Source organism: Taurulus bubalis (assembly GCF_910589615.1).
Source record: "Taurulus bubalis genome assembly, chromosome: 14".
Lineage (NCBI taxonomy): Eukaryota > Metazoa > Chordata > Actinopteri > Perciformes > Cottidae > Taurulus > Taurulus bubalis.
Window position 1 is genome coordinate 26952785 of NC_136602.1, and position 22156 is coordinate 26974940.

General features: G+C 46.5%; 2 protein-coding genes across 2 annotated transcripts in view; both read right to left on the bottom strand.

The window, feature by feature from the left end:
• Window positions 1-597: 597 nt before the first annotated feature.
• On the bottom strand, window positions 598-4224 carry zfp36l2 (zinc finger protein 36, C3H type-like 2). The gene is made up of 2 exons (XM_079229349.1): window positions 3893-4224; window positions 598-3747 (listed from the first exon to the last, which is right to left on the bottom strand). Exons 1-2 carry the CDS (start codon window positions 3980-3982, stop codon window positions 2548-2550), a joined length of 1290 nt encoding a protein of 429 aa, XP_079085475.1. The 5' UTR covers window positions 3983-4224; the 3' UTR covers window positions 598-2547.
• Window positions 4225-6582: 2358 nt separating this feature from the next.
• The window catches only part of thada (THADA armadillo repeat containing), a gene marked incomplete at its 5' end in the record, with an annotated part of 77134 nt that continues 61560 nt past the window's right edge, over window positions 6583-22156 (bottom strand). Inside the window, 6 exons of the mRNA XM_079229429.1 lie at window positions 6583-7023; window positions 8021-8196; window positions 16767-16889; window positions 16979-17129; window positions 17658-17730; window positions 19987-20111. Of these exons, the coding sequence (XP_079085555.1) occupies window positions 6700-7023; window positions 8021-8196; window positions 16767-16889; window positions 16979-17129; window positions 17658-17730; window positions 19987-20111 (972 nt within the window). The 3' untranslated portion in view covers window positions 6583-6699. The remainder of the gene's footprint in view (window positions 7024-8020; window positions 8197-16766; window positions 16890-16978; window positions 17130-17657; window positions 17731-19986; window positions 20112-22156) is intronic.

The window sequence follows — 22156 nt, forward strand, 5'->3', positions numbered from 1 at the left end:
ACAATCTGCAGGGTGGTTTCATTCTGCACTTTTTCCACCTATGTATTGAAACATTTTCTGAATCTAAATATCTACGTTCAACCTGAGGCCTGTACTAGTAATTGTGTCCCACCCCTCACCACCACCTATGAAAATCAACATGCAGCCACTCCTCCAGACCGACTTTCCAGTGGATCTGGGCTCCTAAACAATTTCCATTTTAAAATGTCAGGCGTCATTCCCTCAGATGGTGCTGACGCATCGCTCATCAACCGCAGTTTACAGCAGAACATCACAGATTATGTAATACTCCGTAGTTTATTCAGGGCTGCAGGCCAGTGCTTTTATACCGTATGCTGAGGGCCCCATGCCAAGTAGTGCCACAAGGCAGCTGGGGCTCCTCTGTGCCCACACACACACACACACACACACACACACACACAGTCCCTCAGGGCTTCTTTTTGTTTTCACTGGAGAGCAGTGTTGTAACATCTGATGAGATTACTGTGAGCAACACGACCAGAACCATGTGTTTTGGGTCCGGACATCTCGGCCCAACACCTGCTGCATCTTCACGGCGTAGGAAACCATAGCCCAACAGTCTGAAGATATTTTTTTTGAAAATGATTTTTATTGGGAGAACTACAAAATAAAATGTACAGTACAAAGTTAACAGTCTCACACTCAATTTGTAGTGAACCGACTCCCCAAAAGAAATACCACAACTCTCGTTGTCTTTTGTCCGTTTTGTTACATTCAAAAAGCTTTACTTCTGATAAAGTAGTCAAAAGTACATAGTGCGCATCCCCCTGTACCTACTATGTACAAAACCAAACATGTTCATCCACTTCCCTCTCCAGCAAACTCAATACCCTAAACTAGATTTCAATAAAAAAAAATTAAAAAAAGAGCAAAGAGAAATCTAAGAAGAATGGGGATTTAGGGTTGCGGTTGTTTTTGTCAGAGGGTCTGAGTGGTAACAACCTTTAATAAAAAAAGTTTCAGAATCCAACACTACATTCAGTACAACCTGTGTATAAAAGATGCCATGTAGGAAAAATACTTTATTTGGTTAATTTTAAGGCATGTCAAGATGGTGAACCCCGTATAGGCACTACATAATAATACTGGGGCGCAAGGGATTGCTACATTCTTTAGCACGTGGCTGGAATCACACCTCGTGCAAACAGAGGAGAAATAAAATAAAATACTTTTTGGTTAATTTATTGACTTGGGTTCTTTGTCACTGAAGTCTGATCTAGATCAACAAAAAGAAGAAAGGTTTGGACGGTCTGTACAACCACAGTTTATACATCCTACGGAAACATCTAAATAGGGATCCTCCACAAAAAAACCTTCTACAGCACTGACAACCTCAGGAGCAAACAGCAATCACGCAAACTGTTTTTTAATAAACGTAAACAAGGAAACAAAATTAATGAAATAAATATCATACGTTCTCTTAAATTAAGATTTTTTTTTTACTCATTTACAATAAAAATAACAAAGTGAAGTTACAAAAAAAAAAGGGAAAAAACAAAATATATATATATATATATTACTGTGAAAAGAACATACACTCCACTTTATGCAGATTAATAATGGCGACCATAATTTAAACATAAAAGAATATAGATCTATTGCTTCATCATACTTGATAAATACAGTATGGACACAAATTACCAATGTAGCCTATACTTTTTTCACAAGATAATAAATAAGTTAAATAGTCCATAGCCAGTTATGCACAGCTATGTATAACACTCAAAAAACAGCTAAAAAAATATATATATATATATTCAACCATCAGCAGTGATTTCCCCAAACAAACCCAACTCAAGAGTGCTTTTTATCCAAGCAACGAACTAGACTAACCAAACGAACCACTGGGTGGCGCTAGGAGAAGACAGGTCTGGAATGAAAGTTGAAGCTTAACAGAAGAAAAAGAAAAACACACTTTAATAAAAAAAGGGGGAAAATGTTACTTTGAGTCAAGGCATATTCTTGGCAGGATGGGAGGAAATCTGAAAACCGCCTACTGTCTCTTCTTCTTGTCAAGTCATGTTAACCCACACATCTAATCCCAGGGGTGTGGCTTGCCTGATAGAGCAGGGGGGGGGGGGGGGGGGGGCTGCCATGAAGCCCTCGGGCAAGGCACTGATGGAATGCCTTCTGTTTGCTATCTAAGTTTTAATACAGCTATATTACATACAAGAAGAGAGGGAAGAAAACAAATAATAAACTAATGCCAAGTCAAGGACACTTAAATGTCTGAAGCTTGATTGATCCCTGTGGGTTGACTGCTCTACTCTTGCCCCCCTCCAGGGAGGTCAGAGCAGGGTCAGCACCCTGGAGCTGGTAGGGATTCAATGTCTTACTCAAAGGCACTTCGGCAGGGTGGTTGCTGCTGAAATTGGGGTGAAGGGCCCGGGGCAAAGTTGGGCTTAACCGGGGTCCTCTGCTTGAAGGACAGTCAATCTCACTCACTGAACACCCGTGGCTCCTCAAATCACCCTGCCTGACCAGTTCATAAATCCATATGAGAAAAAAAAAAAACGGGAAAAACGATTAGTCATCTGAAATCGACAGCCTGCTGAAGATTGGCAAACGCCTCGCAGCGTCCAGACTCGGGGACTCGGAGCCGCTGAGGCTCCCGGAAGAGCTGAGGGACCCGCTCGCATAGCTTTCCCGGTCAGAGAGCGAGTCTGGCGGGCTGGGAGGAGGCTCGAACACCGGCGACTCGTTGAGGCGGCGCAGCGCCTGCAAGTGGCTCATGTTGTACGTCGGAGGGGAGGGCGGGCACGCGCTGCTCTGCGCGCTCCCGTAGTAGGCACCGGTGGAGTGGTTGTTAACGTACCCGCTCGGGGTGTGCACAACCAGCGGGGCCAGTAAGGCTTTTAGGTCCTGTCCAGGAAAGTTGAAGGCACTGTTGATGCAGGACATAGAGTTGGGAGAGAGCACGTCCTCGTAGAAGCTCGACGTGGAGGTGCAGGAGGAGGCGGTGGTGGGCGGCGGCGGGGTCCGGGACATGGGGCTGTCGAGCAGGGGAGACTCTAGCCCGTGGTGGGTGGAGAAGCCGGAGAAGCTGAGGCTGTGGTGGAGCTTTGGCCTGTCCCTCTGGTTGTAGCAGAGCTGCTGCGGCAGGATGTCCCTCTGGCTGTAGCCGCACAGGTCGCGAGCCGACCTGGACTCCCCCGCCTGCATGTTCGCGTTGGCGGCCGGAGACGGCCGGCGCTCGTCGGCGTTGTGGATGAAGTGACACCGGGGACCGTACGGACAGAACCCGATGGTGTGGAAGGTGCGGCACGGCTCCGTTTTGTACTTCGGGTGGCGGGACAAGCTCCTCAGCTCGTGGTAGCCGTGAGCGAACTGACATTTCTCCCCGTACTTGCACGACCCGTTCTCCTCGAAGGGCCGGCAGAGCTCGGTCTTGTAGCGGGTGGAGTTGATCTGAGAGCCGGGCTTCTGCTGCAACACGCCCCGGTCTCCGCTGTCGCTGTACGCGCGGTCGCGGAACTTGTTCTCCTTGTTCATGAGGGCTGTGGGGCTGCTGTTGCAGGACGGCGTGTTCTCCTTCAGACTGCCGTAGGAGCCCATTGAGTACTTGTTGCCGTTGTTCAACGCCTCCAAGTTGCTGGTCGAGTTTCTGCGGAAAAATCCTGGCGTGAAGGGGCCACCGGAGCCCTGAGTGGTGACCGGAGCCCCCACCGCCTTCTTGTCCAGCATGCTGTTGATGTGGAGGGTGTTCATGTTCATGCTTTTATCTTGCTGTAGGAGAGAAAAGACACGAGTTAGCGATGCACGTCTATTTGGGCAACATGGCACAAGGCGGCGTTTGCCTGCAACGCGACAACTTGTTGCTCACAGGTCGGCGCGCGCTCGTGCAGCTCACGTCGTCTGGTCACCCGTTTACCTTGTAAAGCATGTCCATGTCGTAGAACGCAGACAAGACGGACGCAGACATCTCGTTTCCCCAAGTTTGCTGCCGCACTCCCTCTTTCATGGAGGACCGACCAGGATCCTTGAACGCGACGTGCGGAAGCGTTAGTTTGTGCCACGACTGGTTTTGGTTGAGGGAAAAGTTGCCTTTAAAAGTTTGTGAGCAGTTTAAGTCCGCAGGAGGAGAGAGAGAGAGAGAGAGAGAGAGAGAGAGAGAGAGAGGGTGAAAAACAGTGTGGGCGGTGGTGTGGAGGGGGGTAGGTGTTGTATTGTTGGGTCGTAGGAGGCTTTATGTCCTCCCCTCGAGAAGCGATGAGCCAGAGTGCCGCACTGTGCGCTCGAGCCTTTTTGCATGGGTATAAATGCCTGGCGGCGGCCAGGGAGGGGCGAGCTGAAGTTGAGCGAGGAGCCGCCTCCTCCCCTCCCGGAGACAACTTCCATTCACCGGTTGGCCGCCTATTCTCCAACACCACGCCTTGAAATCCAACCCCAGCAAACCACCCTCCTCCTCCTCCTCCTCCTCCTCCTCCTCCTCCTCCTCCTCCTCCTCCTCCTCCTCCTCCTCCGCACAACCCTCTAAACTTTGTTCCCCACTTCACTTTTCTTTTTTTTTAAATCACACAACCAATTTTGTGGAAGTTGGTTTTGCTTCTTTCTTTTTTTTTGGTTGACTCTCGCTGAGAAAGAATGTAGAAACACATCAGGGTGACGTCTACTGCCATGGGAGCTGCTCTCCACGAAGAGTCGCCGTACGCGCGCGCACGTTGAAGAGACCAGTGACAAGGCCGCCCTTCTCCACCGCCACTTGTATTTGTAATGGAAGGAAACTGCCTCTCTCCCCCTCTCTCTCTCCGGGTGAGACCACAAGTATGAGCCGAGAGGAGTCCAGGCAGAGTGCAAGTAAACATTTTAGCAGCAACCCGGTTGCATAATCGACTTCCACGGCGCAGCAAGCAGCCTGTTGCTGGTCCACACACACGCTCATCCACCACCTGCTTTATTGTGTCGTCTCAAAGCTGTACATTCATTAAAACGTTTGACTCCACCTCGAGTTTAGAAATCGCTCCCGACGAACACGAAGAGTCTTTCTACCCGCAAAGCGGATTTGCTTTGGTTAAATCTTTTTGAGCCACTCTGAGTTCCAGCCGATCTCAGCCCAGACTGCAGGAATGTGGTCTTCAGTCCGGCGGCAGAGCAACACTGCCCCCACGAGGGCAAGAGGAGCAGTGCGCGGGGGAGACTGGGAGGCCCCCTGCTGGGCGCAGCTGGAGCAGGAGTGCAAGGCCTATTCACATCCCATTTAGCGCTCACACTTATGGTAGAGAAAGGGTCTTTTTTTGTATGTCCTCTAAAAACGAAAACAAAAAAACTACAACTAAAGTAAAGCTCCAGACAGAGATGCTTTTGGTCATTTAACCTCAGCATATCCCCCCCCCCCCCCCCACCATGAGCTGCCCTGCCTCAGCGTGACGTAACCTTCTCAGGATGGCAGAATGTTCACATGGAAATGTCAAACTGCTCTGCTACGCTCTTGGAGTTATGTCAAGTTTAAAAGAATTATAAATAAAAAAACGCAGTGGAAAGATTGTAGTGTTGGCAGCAAAGGACAAGACGTTATATATAGCAGCGCTCCAACGAGACAGGAGGGTGTAAAAAAAAAAAAAAACGCTCTGCAACTAAAATTTCTGGTTTCTGTGACACTGGAAACCATTAAGCCTTTTCCACATGTGATCATAATTGGAAGAGCGGTTATAAAATAAATAGTTTCTCTCTGACATGATTCAATATTTTCTACTGTAGGGTTTTGGTTGGAGAAGCGGTAATTGGAGGTAAAAGAAAAAAGTTGGGAGGGGAAATAGCAACAAGCAAAAAACAAGTGACATAAGAGTTTGGAATCTACTACTACCAACCCTAAAATTAGTCTGAGGGCTGCCCCAAGACTACTTGCGCTTTGCCAGTCGTGATAAATAGTTTAATGTGAAGGACAGACTCCTGAGAAATCCCTTGGACATGTCCTCGTCCTCGTCCATCACACGGCCGGCTTTATTCATGTATTTCTTGTTATTGGGGATTGTTGAGTTGTTCCAAAACATTACATCAGATTTACTGTAACAGGGCTACCAGGGAGGGAGAAGGGTCCAGCTGTATGAGGGCCACACACACACACACACACACACACACACACACACACACACACACACACACACACACACACACACACACACACACACACACACACACACACACACACACACTCCTAATTACATAACCAGGAAGAGGGAAGCATAAAAACAGTCCAATGGGAAGCATCGTGCAGTAAATGAAACATCGCAGGTAAATAGCACCTCGTACAAACATACAGGAGAAGTCTGGAACACGACTTTGGTGACGTGTCGAGAGAAGACAAACACTTGCCTTCACAATTGCGCTCCCGGGTTGTGAAGCTCACACTGACCCGAGTCATTGATGCTCAAATGTTGGATGTTGGGAAAAATTGGGAATCGAAAGTGCAGTAAGTTTAGACACAATGTTTAATTAAAAAAACACGACATCGAGAAACGGTAATCATACAAATTTAAAACGCATCTGGTAATCAGTGAACATATGTAAGACACAGTGAGAGATAAGCAAAGAGTAAAAAAAAAAAAAAAAAGTGAAAAAGAATCCAGTTTCCTTCATTCGTTGGTTCATTGAAGCATTTATCTGATACTTTTCTTCCATTTCAATATTAGGAACCTTGACTTTAACACATTCCTACCCTAAAATAATGAACTGCCTCCTCTACCTCAGCCTCTCCAGTACATCTAGAGCCAGAGTGGCCCTCAGGTGCTGCAGCACCAGCCGGGCGTGCTCCATGGTGGAGGAGAACTGGGGCAGGACAGGGAGGGAGTCCAGGGCCCGCTGGGAGCCGAGGGCCTGGGCTCGGGCCCGAGTCGCCAGCGCACTGATTCGGCGGACCTGGTCCAGCCCTGCGACCCCCGGGGCTCCGGGCTGCTCGTGGGCCGGGACGAGGGCGCCGATGTGTCCGTGAAGCAGCTTCACCCACTGGACCGGCTCGGCCCACAGGTTCAGATCCCCCTTCTCGAACAGGAAATCCTCTTCATCCTGGTCACAAACAAAACGAGAGTCTGGTTACTGAGATGTTGAATCAAACCAGCGTTATTTGTATTTTTTTGTGGCCACTTTGGCAACAGAACAAGCTGTAAACAAAACAATTATACATTTGATATGACAAGAACTTTAGCACACCGTTAACTATTTACACATCAAACAGACAGAGCAACATGCATTTGTTTGTGGTTCTTCATCTGAAAACCAAAACGATCAGTTCAAAAACAGAACTGAGGAGACCTACGGCCGTGTTTCCATTCAAATGTAAAGCTGATTTTAAACAAACTTTTGAAACGTCGACTGTTTTGTCGGAGTAAACACATTTGGCTACTAGTTCGGTTCAACGATGGTGCTACATGCTACATGCTACATGTAGCTATAGGAAAAGTTATCGAACTGTCTATGACAGAAAAAAAAGGGATGTCTTGAATTAGTTTCAATTTGTGTAATTGTTCTTTCCTGCCGGCGAGTATTGGCCAATGTTTCATGTTGTCCGGAGACAAAACATCAAACAAGTCACAATTATCTGTTACTTTGCTCAGCGTTACTTTAAAAGGCCTCCCAGCGGTTTGACATTGGCGCCTTGAGTAGAAAGTCTCGCGTAGAAAGAGCAGAAAGCTCGGTTTCAAAAAGCAGAAACCGTCACGGCTCAAAGCTCTCAGTCGTTTTGACTACTGCAGAATAAAATGAGGGCTGAGGAAAATAGAAGGAAGTGCCTTCCCTGTAATCCCCACAGACGCAGAGTTCAGATCAACCCCGAATCTCAGGCCGAGTGCCCCGAGTGGTGATTTTACACTCGGTGCATAAATGTCCTATTTGTTGCACACAGGCAGCTAAGGAACAATCCGGGGTGCAGCCACAGCAAATGGAGCTTGACAGCCCTTCATGGTCGTCCGCTGTACGCGGCGCCGCCGGTGCAAAACCTCGCAGTGTCCCGCACTATGGCGATGTCAGTCGAGGTTGTTGAGGCGACGTTGCGGCGGCTTCTCACCAGACCGGGGGCGTCGTCCGCAACCGCCTCCTCGCCGGCTTCTTTGTCTCCCAGCAGCCACTCCGTCAGGGCGAGGACGCCCGCCGCCGCCTGGCCCCGCAGCTCCAAGAGGCGACACAGGAGCCCCACGCCCGAGTCCAGGGCCACGGGAGGACACACGGCCGCCCCGGTCACATCTGAAGGGGCGGAAGAAAGGACAGCGTTTGAACGAGCGTGTTCAAAGACACAGCAAGTTTTTTGTGACAGCGTGGAGTTTCCCCCCATAGTCAGCTTCTGTCGTCGTGAGAGGAGTGCTGGTTGGACTTCTGATTCGTTTCACCTTTAGTCTGAAGTTCAGCTTCGAAGTGACCTGAGGACCTCTGCCCTGGGATCCAAGGTGGTGCTTTTTTTTTATACTACGAAGCTAGCTACTAAGAGCTACTGGCTCTTAGTAGCTAAGAGCCAGTAGCTCTTAGCTACTAAGAGCTACTGGCTCTTAGTAGCTAAGAGCTAGTTAGAAGAACTAGTGACTTACTAAATCAGGGTCCACCGTTAAAACTTCAGTACTAGCTGGTACAGATGAGGAAACATTACATTAAATTCAATATATTTTGCATACCCCAAAATCCCAAACTAGCCTCAGAGGGCTTTACAATCTGTACACATACGACATCCTCACATCGGTTTAGGTAAAACTCCCAACAGCTCACATATTAGCAAGCTTAACGTTTCATTTTGTCATTAAACTAAACTGACTGTCATACCTAACAATTACTATGTCATTATTTCTGAAAATCCATTGTATGTACTGATCTAGTGTGAATCTGCTCTCAGTCATATCACAGTATGACCCAGCTAAGCTATACACCTTTCTTTCTTGATAGTATATGTATCAATAGTATTAGTATGACTCACTTCTGAAAATGATTAGGATGGTTACTGGTTGGGAATGTGAGCCGTAATCAATAGAATATTTGTATTTCCCAAATTGAAACAGCACAATGCCTTTGCTGGGCTTTGAAGAGGTGGACACATGTAACAGATAGAGTAAGACGTAAGTAGACAGGGCCAAGAGCGCTGCACCGGCCACGTGTGTTCCCTGACACGCTGCAACCAACTGATGGTAAAAAAGAAGAACACAAATGGGTAAAGGAGCGCCTGGTTTCTTCACCAGCTTGACTGTTGAAGTCAAACGTGGTTGGTCCCCAGCCAGAGATCCCATCAGGAGAAACCCCATTTCTCTGCCAATGTACGACACACACACACACACACACACACACACACACACACACACACACACACACACACACACACACACACACACACACACACACACACACACACACACACACACACACACACACACACACACACACACACAGGTTTCTAACTGTGTTTTCTACAGGAGTGGATGTGCATGTGAAGCCAGCAGAGTATGGTGTGATGTGGAGGCATGACCCTGTATCCAAAATAATGAAATCCAAGTAAATTCGGACTAAAAACTGAAACTTAAATAAAATAATTCTCAATAAGCTCCGTTTCCACAGCTCAACAGTACACGTTTGGTCAAATTCAGATGCAGGGAAAAAACTGTGCGCAAGTCTGACGTAAACCCAAAAGGCGCGAGGGGGACCTTTTCAGGCGGCAGGATTATCAAATATGAAATAAATAGTCCAAAAATATTATCAATATTACTGAACACCTGCATGTGGAGAATTTTCCACCGCCACCTGCTTTCCCCCAATAAGTTTAAATAAAGCCTGCTAACTGTATGATCCGAACGAGTGTGAGCGTCTCCTCTGGGCTCCAGGGAAACATGGATACCTCGCCCAGCCGACCACCTCCAGGGCGTTCCAGTGGATTCACGCGCTCGTTAACAGATGTCGGGATGGACCGCCTGCATGTGTGAGTGTGACGTTCACGTGGTTCTTGCATTTAGCGACTAAATAAATGAAGGCTATTCGTAGCCCTCTGTTGCCATAAGGCCTCTACACGTATTGGGAGGCTCGTCAGGACCACGCTCGCTGTGTGCTACACGAGTCCAGGACGTGCAAGAACACACACTTAAAACAGCAGGGAAAACACAACGTATGACTTCATTTAATGACTCCAGTTGTCCGTGCAGCGACAGAGGTTGTTTGTGTGTGTGTGTGTGTGTGTGTGTGTGTGTGCGTTGGTTTCCCACCTTGACCATCCTCACCACACCTGACACCCAGATCACACCAGGCACTTCAAAGGGTTAGCCAAAACACTACGACTATGGGAAGAGAGGAGGGAGGTATACAGACCCCACATCAGCATCTCACACACACACACACACACACACACACACACACACACACACACAAAGAGGGTAGGGAACCCAGATTGATTTTCCTCTTTAAAGAGGGGCGTAACATCAGAGCCTGACGTCTGAGCGGAGAGGGAAACCCGCTCTGAACATTAGAGGCTGCTGATTGGACCGCATTAGAGGAGATTGAAGAGTTTAGGAGCTTGAGTGACGAATTCCTTTCTTTACCGAGAAGCCGCCTTACAGCCCAGCCTCTGATGTCAAGCCTTTACAGTCCTCCCCCCATACAAGTACGGGTCCATGCCCTCCCCCTGCGAACATTAAAAAGGGACATAATAGGAAATTTTAGCTGTATTCAATTTATCTGCTATTCTACTTCACACGTCGCTTAATGCGATTTCCCCCTCCGCAAGCTTTTGGCGCAAAATGTTCAGTTTCTCAAGGGGATTGTCTTTCACGTTGTTGCTGGTGTGTGTGTGTGTGTGTGTGTGTGTGTGTGTGTGTGTGTGCGCTGGCATGAGTTTAGTCCTGTGTAGGTATTGTTTGACTTTATGTAAGACAATCTTGTCAATATCAGTGCCAGTTGGTGGATGAATGGGTTCGATGTACAATGGGGTGAGGCTGTGTGTGAGTGTGTGTGTGTGTGTGTGTGTGTGTGTGTGTGTGAGTGTGTGTGTGTGTGTGTAATTGGCATCCACTGGCACACACTCCGTCCGCTGGCACCCTTTTAGTACATTTGAGCTGGGCAGGGCTCTGTAAGGGGAAAACTTAACCTTGTGCCACTTGTGGAAACAGACAACAGTTGCACCACTCTGAGCTCCTCCTCAAACTGAACGAAGAGCTTCTTCTTTAAGAAAGAAGTTTTTAGAAATTGCTTTATATTTAAATTTCCAGGAACCATCACAAGTCTTTCGTCGTTTGATTCACATACAGTACACTTGTACAATTACTGCACACAGTATACAATCAGTCCTGTTTGTAGTATGAAACTGCAACACAGAATTCTTTTCTCATTTCCCCAACGTGGCTTCAGGCTGGAAACGTTGACAGCTAATTCCCGACAATTTGAATGAAAACCGGAGCCTGGAGCTCATTCAAAACCCTTTTGATACCGAAGAAGAGCAGCCGCAGTGGTTTCTGGAGGCGTGGGGCGCCAACACCAGAGGTCGGGTGTCGCAGAAGACCACTGCTGCCTGTTATTTCTCATCACCTCCCGACTGTCAGTTGACAGTAGTTCTTTTTTATTTTCCTATACTCAGGATATGTCCATGCAACACTACATTTAGAAACAATCCGTGGTGAAAAAAAATAGGAGAGATGAAGCAAATAATACATTCATCTTTGTGCGACGATATGTGCTGAATTGTGGGTAACTGATTATAAACGCCAATAGTACGACACAGGATTAGTTCTTGAACACCAAGGTCTCGCACACCACCGCAGCCTCACTGTGTCCGACCAACAGTGGTGTCATTTAAGTCACTGAATTAAATCCAGAGAGTGAAGAGACTTCGCTGTTCAGTAAATCCTTCCTGAGCCTTTGCAGCTGAGGGGGAGGGGAGGGGGTGTCGGATGTCCCACTGAGTGGGGCGTGTAAGGGGTGGGCGTTTCGATGGGCTGTCAGGACGAGTGAAATGAGAGGAAGCTCTTCCCGCCCCACACTACTGTCATCATGTCCACTGCACTGGGAACTTCATTCCTCTGCTCAGCCACCCACGTCCAAGGGATTTGGGTTTTGGCTTGATCACGCTTGTGAGTGCATCATGGTCGTGTAAAAGACAACAACAACTACTGACAATGTCAACCTTCTCCAAAGCTCTTTCATCCTCACGCAGACTCCCGGAGCCGAGACACCAGGAAGCAGAGGTGTGAGATAGAGAGGTGCGAAATAAAAACACACTTTACAGCTCCGACTTTCTCTGGTGCTTGGCGAGAAAACGGCACAGAGAACCACAGCAGCAGCATCAGGAAACATCACCATGAAATAACAGTCAAAACTCAGTGTATGGCGAGCATTACCATAGAAATAATGGAGCAGGGATTGTCATGAAGCAGTGGCTAGTTGGGTCAAAGGTTCAAATACAAGTCAGTGGCTGCCGTCAGAGGCCGTCTCTCTCACGGGAACACCGGCGTCCCCCGTGGTCGTCACAGATCCTATGAGACACAATTCAAAAGACACCCGAAAGGTGATGTAATGGTTTGACTGGTAAAAAAAAAGTGTTTTGCCTGTAAACTCTCCGCAGAATGTTCAAATTGCTCGTGTTTATTGATCAGGTCCAAGCAGCAAGAAAGAGATTATACAAGAAACGGCAGAAAAATGCAGATTCTGTGCCTCTCACCGACAACTGACTGCTGCTTCTTCAGACATGGATTATGAAACAGGTACATTTTTTAAAATAAACTAATTGTCAAAGTTGAAGCACCAAAGACTTTTAACGCTCCGTTCAAGACACCTAGGATGTCAGAATTTTCCCAGTTGGATATTTCCGACCTCCAAGGGTTCCAGGTGCACGACGCAAACACATTGCTGACCTGACACACGGCCTCCACAATGTTCCAATACTTTGTCTTTTATTGTACATTTTAACGAATAACTTTGGAGCCGAGTGGATAAGCGTCACATAACCAGCTACCTAATAACACACACATATTTGGACATCAATCTAAATGTAGATTAGGTTTTACTATATGATAAGTGTGTATTACTTCAATTCTGTACAGCTTAATATACTTAACGTTGCCTTTGAGTCGATGGCTATTTACAAAGTCACCAACTCTTCTTCACAAGTAGACTGAGTGGGCTTCTAGTCTACTTCTTTTTACTGGGCGGTTGGAAGTTTTAAAGTACGTAGTTGTCTAGCCCGTAGTTTGGGTCAAGCCACAACAATACTGGAACCTACAATTCCCACGATGCAGCACAATGGCCTTTTTTCTATTAGGGAAACCCCTGATAACATAATCAAGTTACGTTTTGACAAACATCATGCCAATAAAAGGTTAGATTGATTGGTCGTTCATACTGTTTTGTGGTTGACCAAAAGATTGGTAATCTCTTTGTACGAAGGAGGGGATGATTGAGCGACACTTTGTGACAGTGGTCCTGGTCCCAAAAAGACCAGCACGTTTAATTTATTTCTGTTTAAGGCCGTTTATTAAGACCTGATCCATGTGGCAAACCATACAGAAATGTCCCTAGGTTCGGTCCAGGTCGGGGTCGACTCTTCTGCTTCCCTGACCCTAACCCGGATGAATTCAACTCCTAACGTATAAAGTGAGCCTTCAAACGACCCGACTACTATCCGATCTCGGTCTCACTACAACAGATGCGTAATGCGGGTACAAAACAGCCTCGCCAAGACCCTCTGTGCTCCCGTTTTATCTTCAAAACACATCCAGTGTTACAACCCACAGCTGGAGACCGCAATGAATACAATGCGCACAAACACTCCGAGACAGCCTGCAGACATCAGTCATCACTGCGGGCATGTGACTTGACTTCACACCGCACTATAATTCATTAAAATCTTCTTTCCAGAAGAACATCGTGAAAGCAGCAGAGACGCACATTTCTGCTTGTGTGTTTCCACTGGACTGGAAAATAACTCAAGATCAATACAGCTGACGGGAAGTCTGCTAAAAGAAAAATGGGTATTGTGTGCTAAAAAACACGTTTTAAGCAGAAGTGCCTTCACGCTGCCATGCACTCTGGCTCCAATCACTACTAGGACTGAATATCCAAGTCAGCCACATTTTCTATTTTTTTTCATATGCACCCCTCGTCCATAACATTCTCTGCACTCGTGTTTTGGGATGCCATTGTTACCGTTGGGACACCTGTGTAGTTTGTAATACAAGCAGAGAGAAGTATGGAGGAAGAACTCAGCTTTGTGGGTCAACATGCCACACACTCAAGGATGTACGTTTCAATCGATCTCGTTTAGCGTCAATGTTTAGACATCCACATGACAGGTCAGTTTTACACGGGCCTCATTGTTCAAACAGTAAATTAATGTTAAGAAAGATCAATAACTCATGTCCAACATACGTGACTTTTATTCTCTGCTTTTCTTGCCAACTTCACGTTTTGTAGGATAAATTTCTTGCATGAATTATTTGAAAAAACGTGAAGCTGGAGAATGACGGTTTCGCTCTGCTTTTGTATTCCCAATTCTAATCAGGGACCTCTTACACACTGCGGTCCAATCCAAATCCCTCTACGCGAGAGAGATATATATAGATAGGAAATGAACCCTCCGCTCCTGCCCCGAGTCCGTCACTGTGCTGGAAGGCCAGTGAGGGCGAGTGGGGTTTGATTTCAGACCCAATTAGCCTGGAGGTATTTGGGTGTTGGAGGGTGGGATGGGGTTGAATTAGATTTTCTCTTCCCGTCCAGGACAATGGCTCCACTGTAGTTCACAGAAGAGAATTCGAAGAACCTGATGTGAATCTGAACTAAACTTCTCTCCCACACGCCGAACAGGTTTATTTGGATTTCACCTGGCTCAAAATCTGAGGTTGCCTTTTATGTGAAACAAAAAAGGTTGCTTAGCATTCACGCACTTTATCAAAAGGCAAGGATTGGTCCTACTCTTGCTAAATTATGAAAACAAATCTGTTTTTAAATGTTTTTATTAAAAGTCAGAGTAAGAGAAAAGACACTCACAAAAAACAACAACAACAATGTACTGAATGCCTCAAAGTCATTTCAGAGCTTTCACAAACATTTTGAAAGAATGGTTCATCAATATTCTGGGAAGTACGCTCATTTGCTTTCCTTCTGAGCGTTAGAAAAGACTGATACACTGGACAGTGCCAGGCTAATTATTATAAACAGAGTTAAAACGATCCAATTATATGCATTTCCTTCCTGGAGGAGGGAGTGGTTAACTTGTGTGTGTGTGTGTGTGTATGTGTGTGTGTGTGTGTGTGTGTGTGTGTGTGTGTGTGTGTGTGTGTGTTGCAGAACCTGCCTCTGTTCCCACATCCCTGCCTGTCCTCCATATCAAAGGGCTAAGAGTCGTCGCCTCCATCTGAAGCAGGAAACACCCTCTGATACTTGACTCTGCGACGGCAGGTCATAAAACACACACACACACACACACACACACACACACACACACACACACACACACACACACACACTAGCTGTCTGGCCTGCAGGGTATGGGACACACACACACACAGTTGTTTTTCCATCGCCGCAGTGTCGCACTATGTAGCTCTGGTGTTGAGTACCATGACAGGCTATCCCATTTATGTTTCCTATTTGAGAAATTGTGCAGGTCACCAAGCCAAAAGCTATCAAATGCAGGACTTTGCCATGGCAGACCAGAACCTCACCACTGTCACTAGTGGAAAAAAAACACTTTCCAGAATTTAATATTGGTGCAAACGGTAAAAATAAAATCATGCAATAAAGAAAAAAACCTTGAACGTGACTCTTTAACACACTCAGACAAGAAGAAAGTGAGTTGCTCATGCACTCGTGATGACTTTATTAATTGCCGTCCTCCCAGCTCACTGTCGTGCTTCTAACTTTAGAAACATCACTTCTTGAGCTCTCAGGTGAACGAGGACAGATTTTTCCAATTGAAGGTTTTTGTTGTTGTTGTTTCTTTAGCATGTGATTTCTTTCTGGGTTTTTCCGTTGCTTTTCATTTACGTGAAGACGCTCATTCATTTTGCCGTTTTCGTGTTTCCGTGTTGTGCGCTACATTCCTATTGTGCGTTTGGAAATAAAGTCAGGAATTTGGGGCGGTTTCCATGAATTTCCATATAAAGCAGGGGTTTTTGAGTGGAGCGGCTGGAGAGTGAAGTCACTCAGAAGCAAACACACACAACACTGTAATCTCCAAGACAAGCAACAAATATGGATGTACAAAAGAGGATGCCCGACTCTTATTCACACACACACACACACACACACACACACACACACACACACACACACACACACACACACACAGAAAACCTCTCCACCGTGGCCATGTTGTTAAGCTCCTATCAGATTTTTAACTGACATCTTATCTGGCCTTAAGTACATAAACACATACAGAACACATGCTTTTGGGTAAAATCCTCGCCTCTACACACTTTAAAATGCGTTTCCTGGACCTAGTTTAGAAAAGTTTGGCTTTTCTTTTTCCTCACGGTAAAAGATCTTTTCCCATGACGTGTTTTTCGCTCTTACAGCTCTAATCAGCACCTTTCATTCCAGGAATGCTCCCCATCCTCAGCACAACCCTCGACCCTTTTTAACATCGTCATGCGTTTGTGGTGTTTTTTTTATATGTCAGTGTGTGTGTCTGCTAACACATACGTGTGTGTGTGTGTGTTTGTGTTTCATTAATTATCAGTCATCTTACACTGCTTTGGTGGCGTGGGCGAGCATGTAAGTGGATGTGAATATCAAGTGTAGAAACAAGCTTGTGAATATGTTAGTTAGTACGTCATGATTCTGTGCAGGTGTGTGTGTACCTGTACTGAGCAGAGGTGCTGGCACATTAGGGATGAAGTCAGAAGCCGAATCCCGCACATCCTGGTCTTCGTCCTGGAGCAGCATAAACAGACTCCTCCACAGAGACAGTGAGGTGGACAGACCTGACACACAGACGCACACGGTTTTGCCCTTTTCTCTTTATAGTTTGTGACATTTCTTTGTTCTCTTCCAAGTGTTGGTCTCGACTCACCCAGGGGCAGATGGGTGCTGGTCAGCACGGTGGCCGTACAGCTGACCAGCACCTCGGCGGCCGCCAGCTTCACCTCCACCGGCTGCTCCTCGCCACAGCTCGAGCACACCAGCGTCGCCCACTCGGCTAAACAAGCAACCGCACTCGCACCCTAGATGGTGGATCGATCGGAAGAACAGACATTTTTTTGTTAAGCGGTTAAATCTGAATTTGTTCTTTTCTTTGGTTGAGAAATCTCAACAAACAAGGAAGAAAATTGGCTTACACCACAGAACTACTGGCTACAATGGTTGGTTGGTTTTTAAAATTCAATAGCCAATATGTTTTAAACACAATTACAGTCGTATTGAATTATGAAAATGAGAAGTGTGATATGCTGTATGCTAGCTAAGGCTACATTCATGCTTAAAGTGCCGTTTTCAAAGCGAGAACGACGGTGTGCACTACGCACAGCAACATGCATATCACATGACCATTCACATACACTGGGCATGCACATATCATTTTCAAAAGTCTACGTTTTAGGGGTTTGCTAGGCATACACGTAGCAAAAGAATCAGTGGGGATGTAGCCTAAGCTACTACAAACAATTTCAACCAACAGCAGGGAATTGTGAATTTCAACAAAGGCCTCCAACACATCGTTCAATGCCGTCTAAGAGGTTAGCAGTAGTATTTACCTGAGGGTTAGAGTTCACCAGTTGGACCACCAGCTGAGAGACCAGGGTCAGGGCAGCACAGTGGAGCTCCACACTGAAACACAGCATCACACACCTGATACCAGCTTCCAAATGTCTAAGAATAACTTTGGTAGGAGTATTTTTAACGTCTGTCCTGGAAAAGGGATCTCTGCTCTGTGGCTCTAACTGATGGGGGGTCATTTAAAGCACATTATTGTAATTTAGGGTTTTTTTTAATTTTTTTTTTTATATATATATACGTATACATACATATATATATACATATACGTATACATACATATACATATACATATACATATATACATATACGTATACATATATACATATACGTATACATATATACATATACATATACGTATACATACATACATATACATATACATATATACATATACGTATACATATATACATATACATATACGTATACATACATACATATACATATACATATATACATATACATATACGTATACATATATACATATACATATACGTATACATACATATACGTATACATATATACATATACATATACGTATACATACATATACGTATACATATATACATATACATATACGTATACATACATATACGTATACATACATATACATATATATATATATATATATATATATATATATGTGTGTGTAAACCGAATCGACTTTCAAGTCCACTTCACTTCAATACAACGGCTTAGTTTGACATATTAGTGCAGGGAGATGGGAGTGAATACAATAGTGCGCTCCGCTAACTAACCATTAACTACTTAACTACGCGCACATCGCTCGACTGTATTGACTTACAACCCGCAAAAAGAAGTGTGCTGGTACTCGGCACTGCACGAGGGATCACATTAGCCCGGGTGCCATTCAATGGCGCGGCACACGAGGGTGGCCAGCAACCCAATCCCGTCTCTCCGTGGCTCGAATCAAAACCCTGGGGCCGCTCCGGGGGGAAAGTGGATCCCGGGGTCCAGAGATTGTGGTCAGGAAAAGACTTTACGGGGCTAAAAGCCTTTGTAATCGGATTCTTATTCAAGCCCGTATTCTCTTGTTGGGGTGAGAAAAGTACAGCGGCGGCCTGTCAAGGAAGGCGGAACTGCTGGAACACCATGTGCCAAATCAGTTTTGCGGTAAGAGGAGGATGGAGTCTCTTGAACGCTCACCAAAATATATGGCTTCAGCATGACAGGTGTGAATAATCTAAAGTAGAAATAATGCTCTAATGACAGCGCAAATATCGGCTTTCATTGTTTTTTTGGCATTTTAAACTTCTCATCTATGTTGCTGGGTGACAATTGGGTTCACTGAATACCACAATGACAGACGAGCACCCGTGCAGAACGGGGCCAGTCAGCTCCAGGTGTGCCCAGGTGCAGGGTTAAGGTGCAGCCAGCGTTCCTTGGATGTCCCTCCTCCATGGACTGAAGCTGAACAGCCAAGTGAGGGCTCTTCCACAGGCGGAGGGAGCGAGAAACAACCACAGGAGGAGGAGGGTGTGGGTTGCATCTCGCCGCGTAGCGCATTCATGTCTCTTTCGTCCATCACAGCTAAAAAGCCGGTCTAGATTTGCTTCGGCGCCGTTCTGACAGCGAGTTTTCACCATGTGGAATTAAACTTTCCTGAAAGAGGACATTAATGCTTGGTTAGCTGTGCGTTTCCTGCATTTACCTTGAAAATAATTATAAGTTGCAGGTTTTTGGTCCGTTGTGTTTCATGCAGCACAGGGCCGACCGTACTGTACTGTTCACAACATGTCAGCTGGGACTCAGAACACACAATCACAATGATCTTAAGAACTAGTGGCTGTCCTGCCAAACAGTCATGTTGCTGTTACAGCCATGTCTGTCCTAAATGTCATCGCTTCACCATTTTATCCTTCTTTGACATTTGGATAAAATTGTCATAATTAGTGTATGAATTATTGCGTTATGGCCAAAAGCATGCCCAATTTTTTTCTTCAATATTTTATAAAACAGAATAGGGCAAATATTTCTGGAAACAATTATTTCAGTTACTCTCCCCCCCCGCACCCAACTATCGTGTGAAATGGGCCCGTAACCAGCTAGCCCGTCCTGTAATGCCACTTGTTCCTGGAGAGGCGATAGTGAGTCTGCTCCTCTCATCAATCACACTAAAGTACAGCATCAGCGTGCGGGTTTGTTTGTTTATGTTTGTCCTCCGCTTCGCTTCACTAACATGTCAAATTAAATTAAAATGTGCTGGGGAAAAAAAGTTCATTCACCCCCAAATCACAACCCACTCATTAGAAACGATAAAGACTATTTGCACGCGTTTGCCTTCTCCACCTGTGAGCAGAATCCTGAGCCAGAGCCAGAAGGCGCAGCAGGGCCTCCTCCCGGGACAGGACCTCCGTCCCGTCCCTCCACTCGAGGACTCTGCTGAAGCTCAGCACACGCAACACCGTGAGGACCTGTGAGGAGACAACGACATAAGGGGAGGGGAAGGAGGAAGAAATAAGTAAATAGTGTAGACACACACACACACACACAAACACACACACACACACACACGCACACCCCCACGTGAGGGAAGTTGCTCAGAGCCATCCGTCAACACAGCTTTGGTGTCCTCTCTCTCTCTTTCTGTGTGTGTGTGTGTGTGTGTGTGTGTGTGTGTGTGTGGCACGTTGCCCCGACGGTAATCTGAACCCCACCGGTTCAGACCCTCCTTACGCACACCCTAACCAGGCTACCTCGCTCCCCCTTCACACCCACTGTACACAAATACAACATGGATGGAAGTAATACGCTCCTCGTCTTTTAGCCTAAGCCCCTACACACACTTGACCTCCTGCTTCCTCCACCTTTTACATTTGTTGGCTTAGTCACTTCTTCAGCGAGGGAGGCGGCCGACCGAGTCGGGAGGAGGTGGAAAAAGGTTTTCACTCGACGTGAGAAAAAAATACACCATACACACGCATCCAGCCGGGAACACATGCTGACATTCCCGCTGCACATCGACGATTATTATTTCTTTCGAGGCCCCCAGCCTGTTGTTAGAGCTGTAAATAAAGCTCGCTGTATAATAGGATCGGTGTGTGGTGTGCATGCACACCTGCGTTTATTTGTGCGGGTGAGCCGTAAAAAAAATAAAAAAGGTATCCAGGGAGACCTCCCACCTGCTCTTGTTCTGACTGACTCAGGGGAAACACTGATGTATTATTGTAAACCCACCACTATATTAGAGGGGAGCCCCCGCTCTCTGGGTGAAGATGGCAACAGTTACTGTATTTGCAGGTCAAGACAAACATCCTCGATATTTGGGTTTCTGACTTCTCATATCGAGAGGCTCTGGAAATGTTCTTCCAAAAGCCCCGAAAAATACACAGCAGTGACAAAACCTGCACGCTTTGTGGTTGTCATTAAAATAAATGAACACCATGTTTCCTCTAAGTCACTATTTCTCAAACTGGGCGTCGCTGCAATCGTGCCTGCTTAAAACACGCGGCTGTGGAGCGGGCACGCCCGATTGCTTTTGATAAACAGGTGGTGGATGTTGCCGCTCTCTCACAGCCCAAAGGCGAACTTGCTAGCTAGCCCGTACCACGTCTACCGGCGCCAACAGGAAGTTGGTGGCACAGGAGCTCTTGATTTCATGGGCTGCCTGGCGTGCCGTTGACGAGCGCTGAGAAGTACTTTTATGTATAAAACAGTGTGCTGCGCCACAGGAAAATATCGGTTTTGCAGGTGATGCCTTGCAGTGTGATCGGAGCTTTATGGCATTTTTTAATTTCTTTCTTTGATATGCAGTGAATCATTTCTACCTTTTGGGAATGACGAGGCTACCATCTGTCCCATGTGAGTCCTCTGACGCAGCCGATTCCTTTAACACATGTGTCTTGCATAACGCCTGAAGATGACAGACTTCCTCAGACTTTGGAAGCGTGATCTCAGGGTGGCGGACCAGCACGATGTCCTCGGCCCACCGCCGCTCCTCTCCCAGAATGCTTCAGTGGAGTCCCGGTTGAGCCATGGAAACCGGCCCGTTTTGGGCTGGCGTGTCCTTGGCGCGGGGCAGGCCTCCACTTAACGGGGCCCTGCACTTTAAACATTAACGGCTGGCCTGTAAAGCAGCGCCAGGCAGAGAATGCGCGACCAAGCGCATGCCTACGAAGAAGTGGAAAGCTGAAACGCGACGTATGACACACACACACACACACACACACACACACACACACACAGTGTTACAGGCGAGGAGTAACGGCGCAGATCTTCTGGTCCTCGCTTTATGGACGTGCTGAAATACCGCCTTCTGCATTTAAGCTTGTTAAAGGGTGGAAGCCTCCCAAACGTGTGTGTAGGCGAGCGAGCGGACAGGCGTGTCCCCCGGCAACTGATTAGCCTCTCACGCAAGCCTCTGCGAGATGATTTGGACATTTAATCAATTTGCGGGCAAATGTCCTTGTGGTTCCCTGATACTGTCGCTCGCTCCCCCTCCCCCTCTGGGAATGTTGTG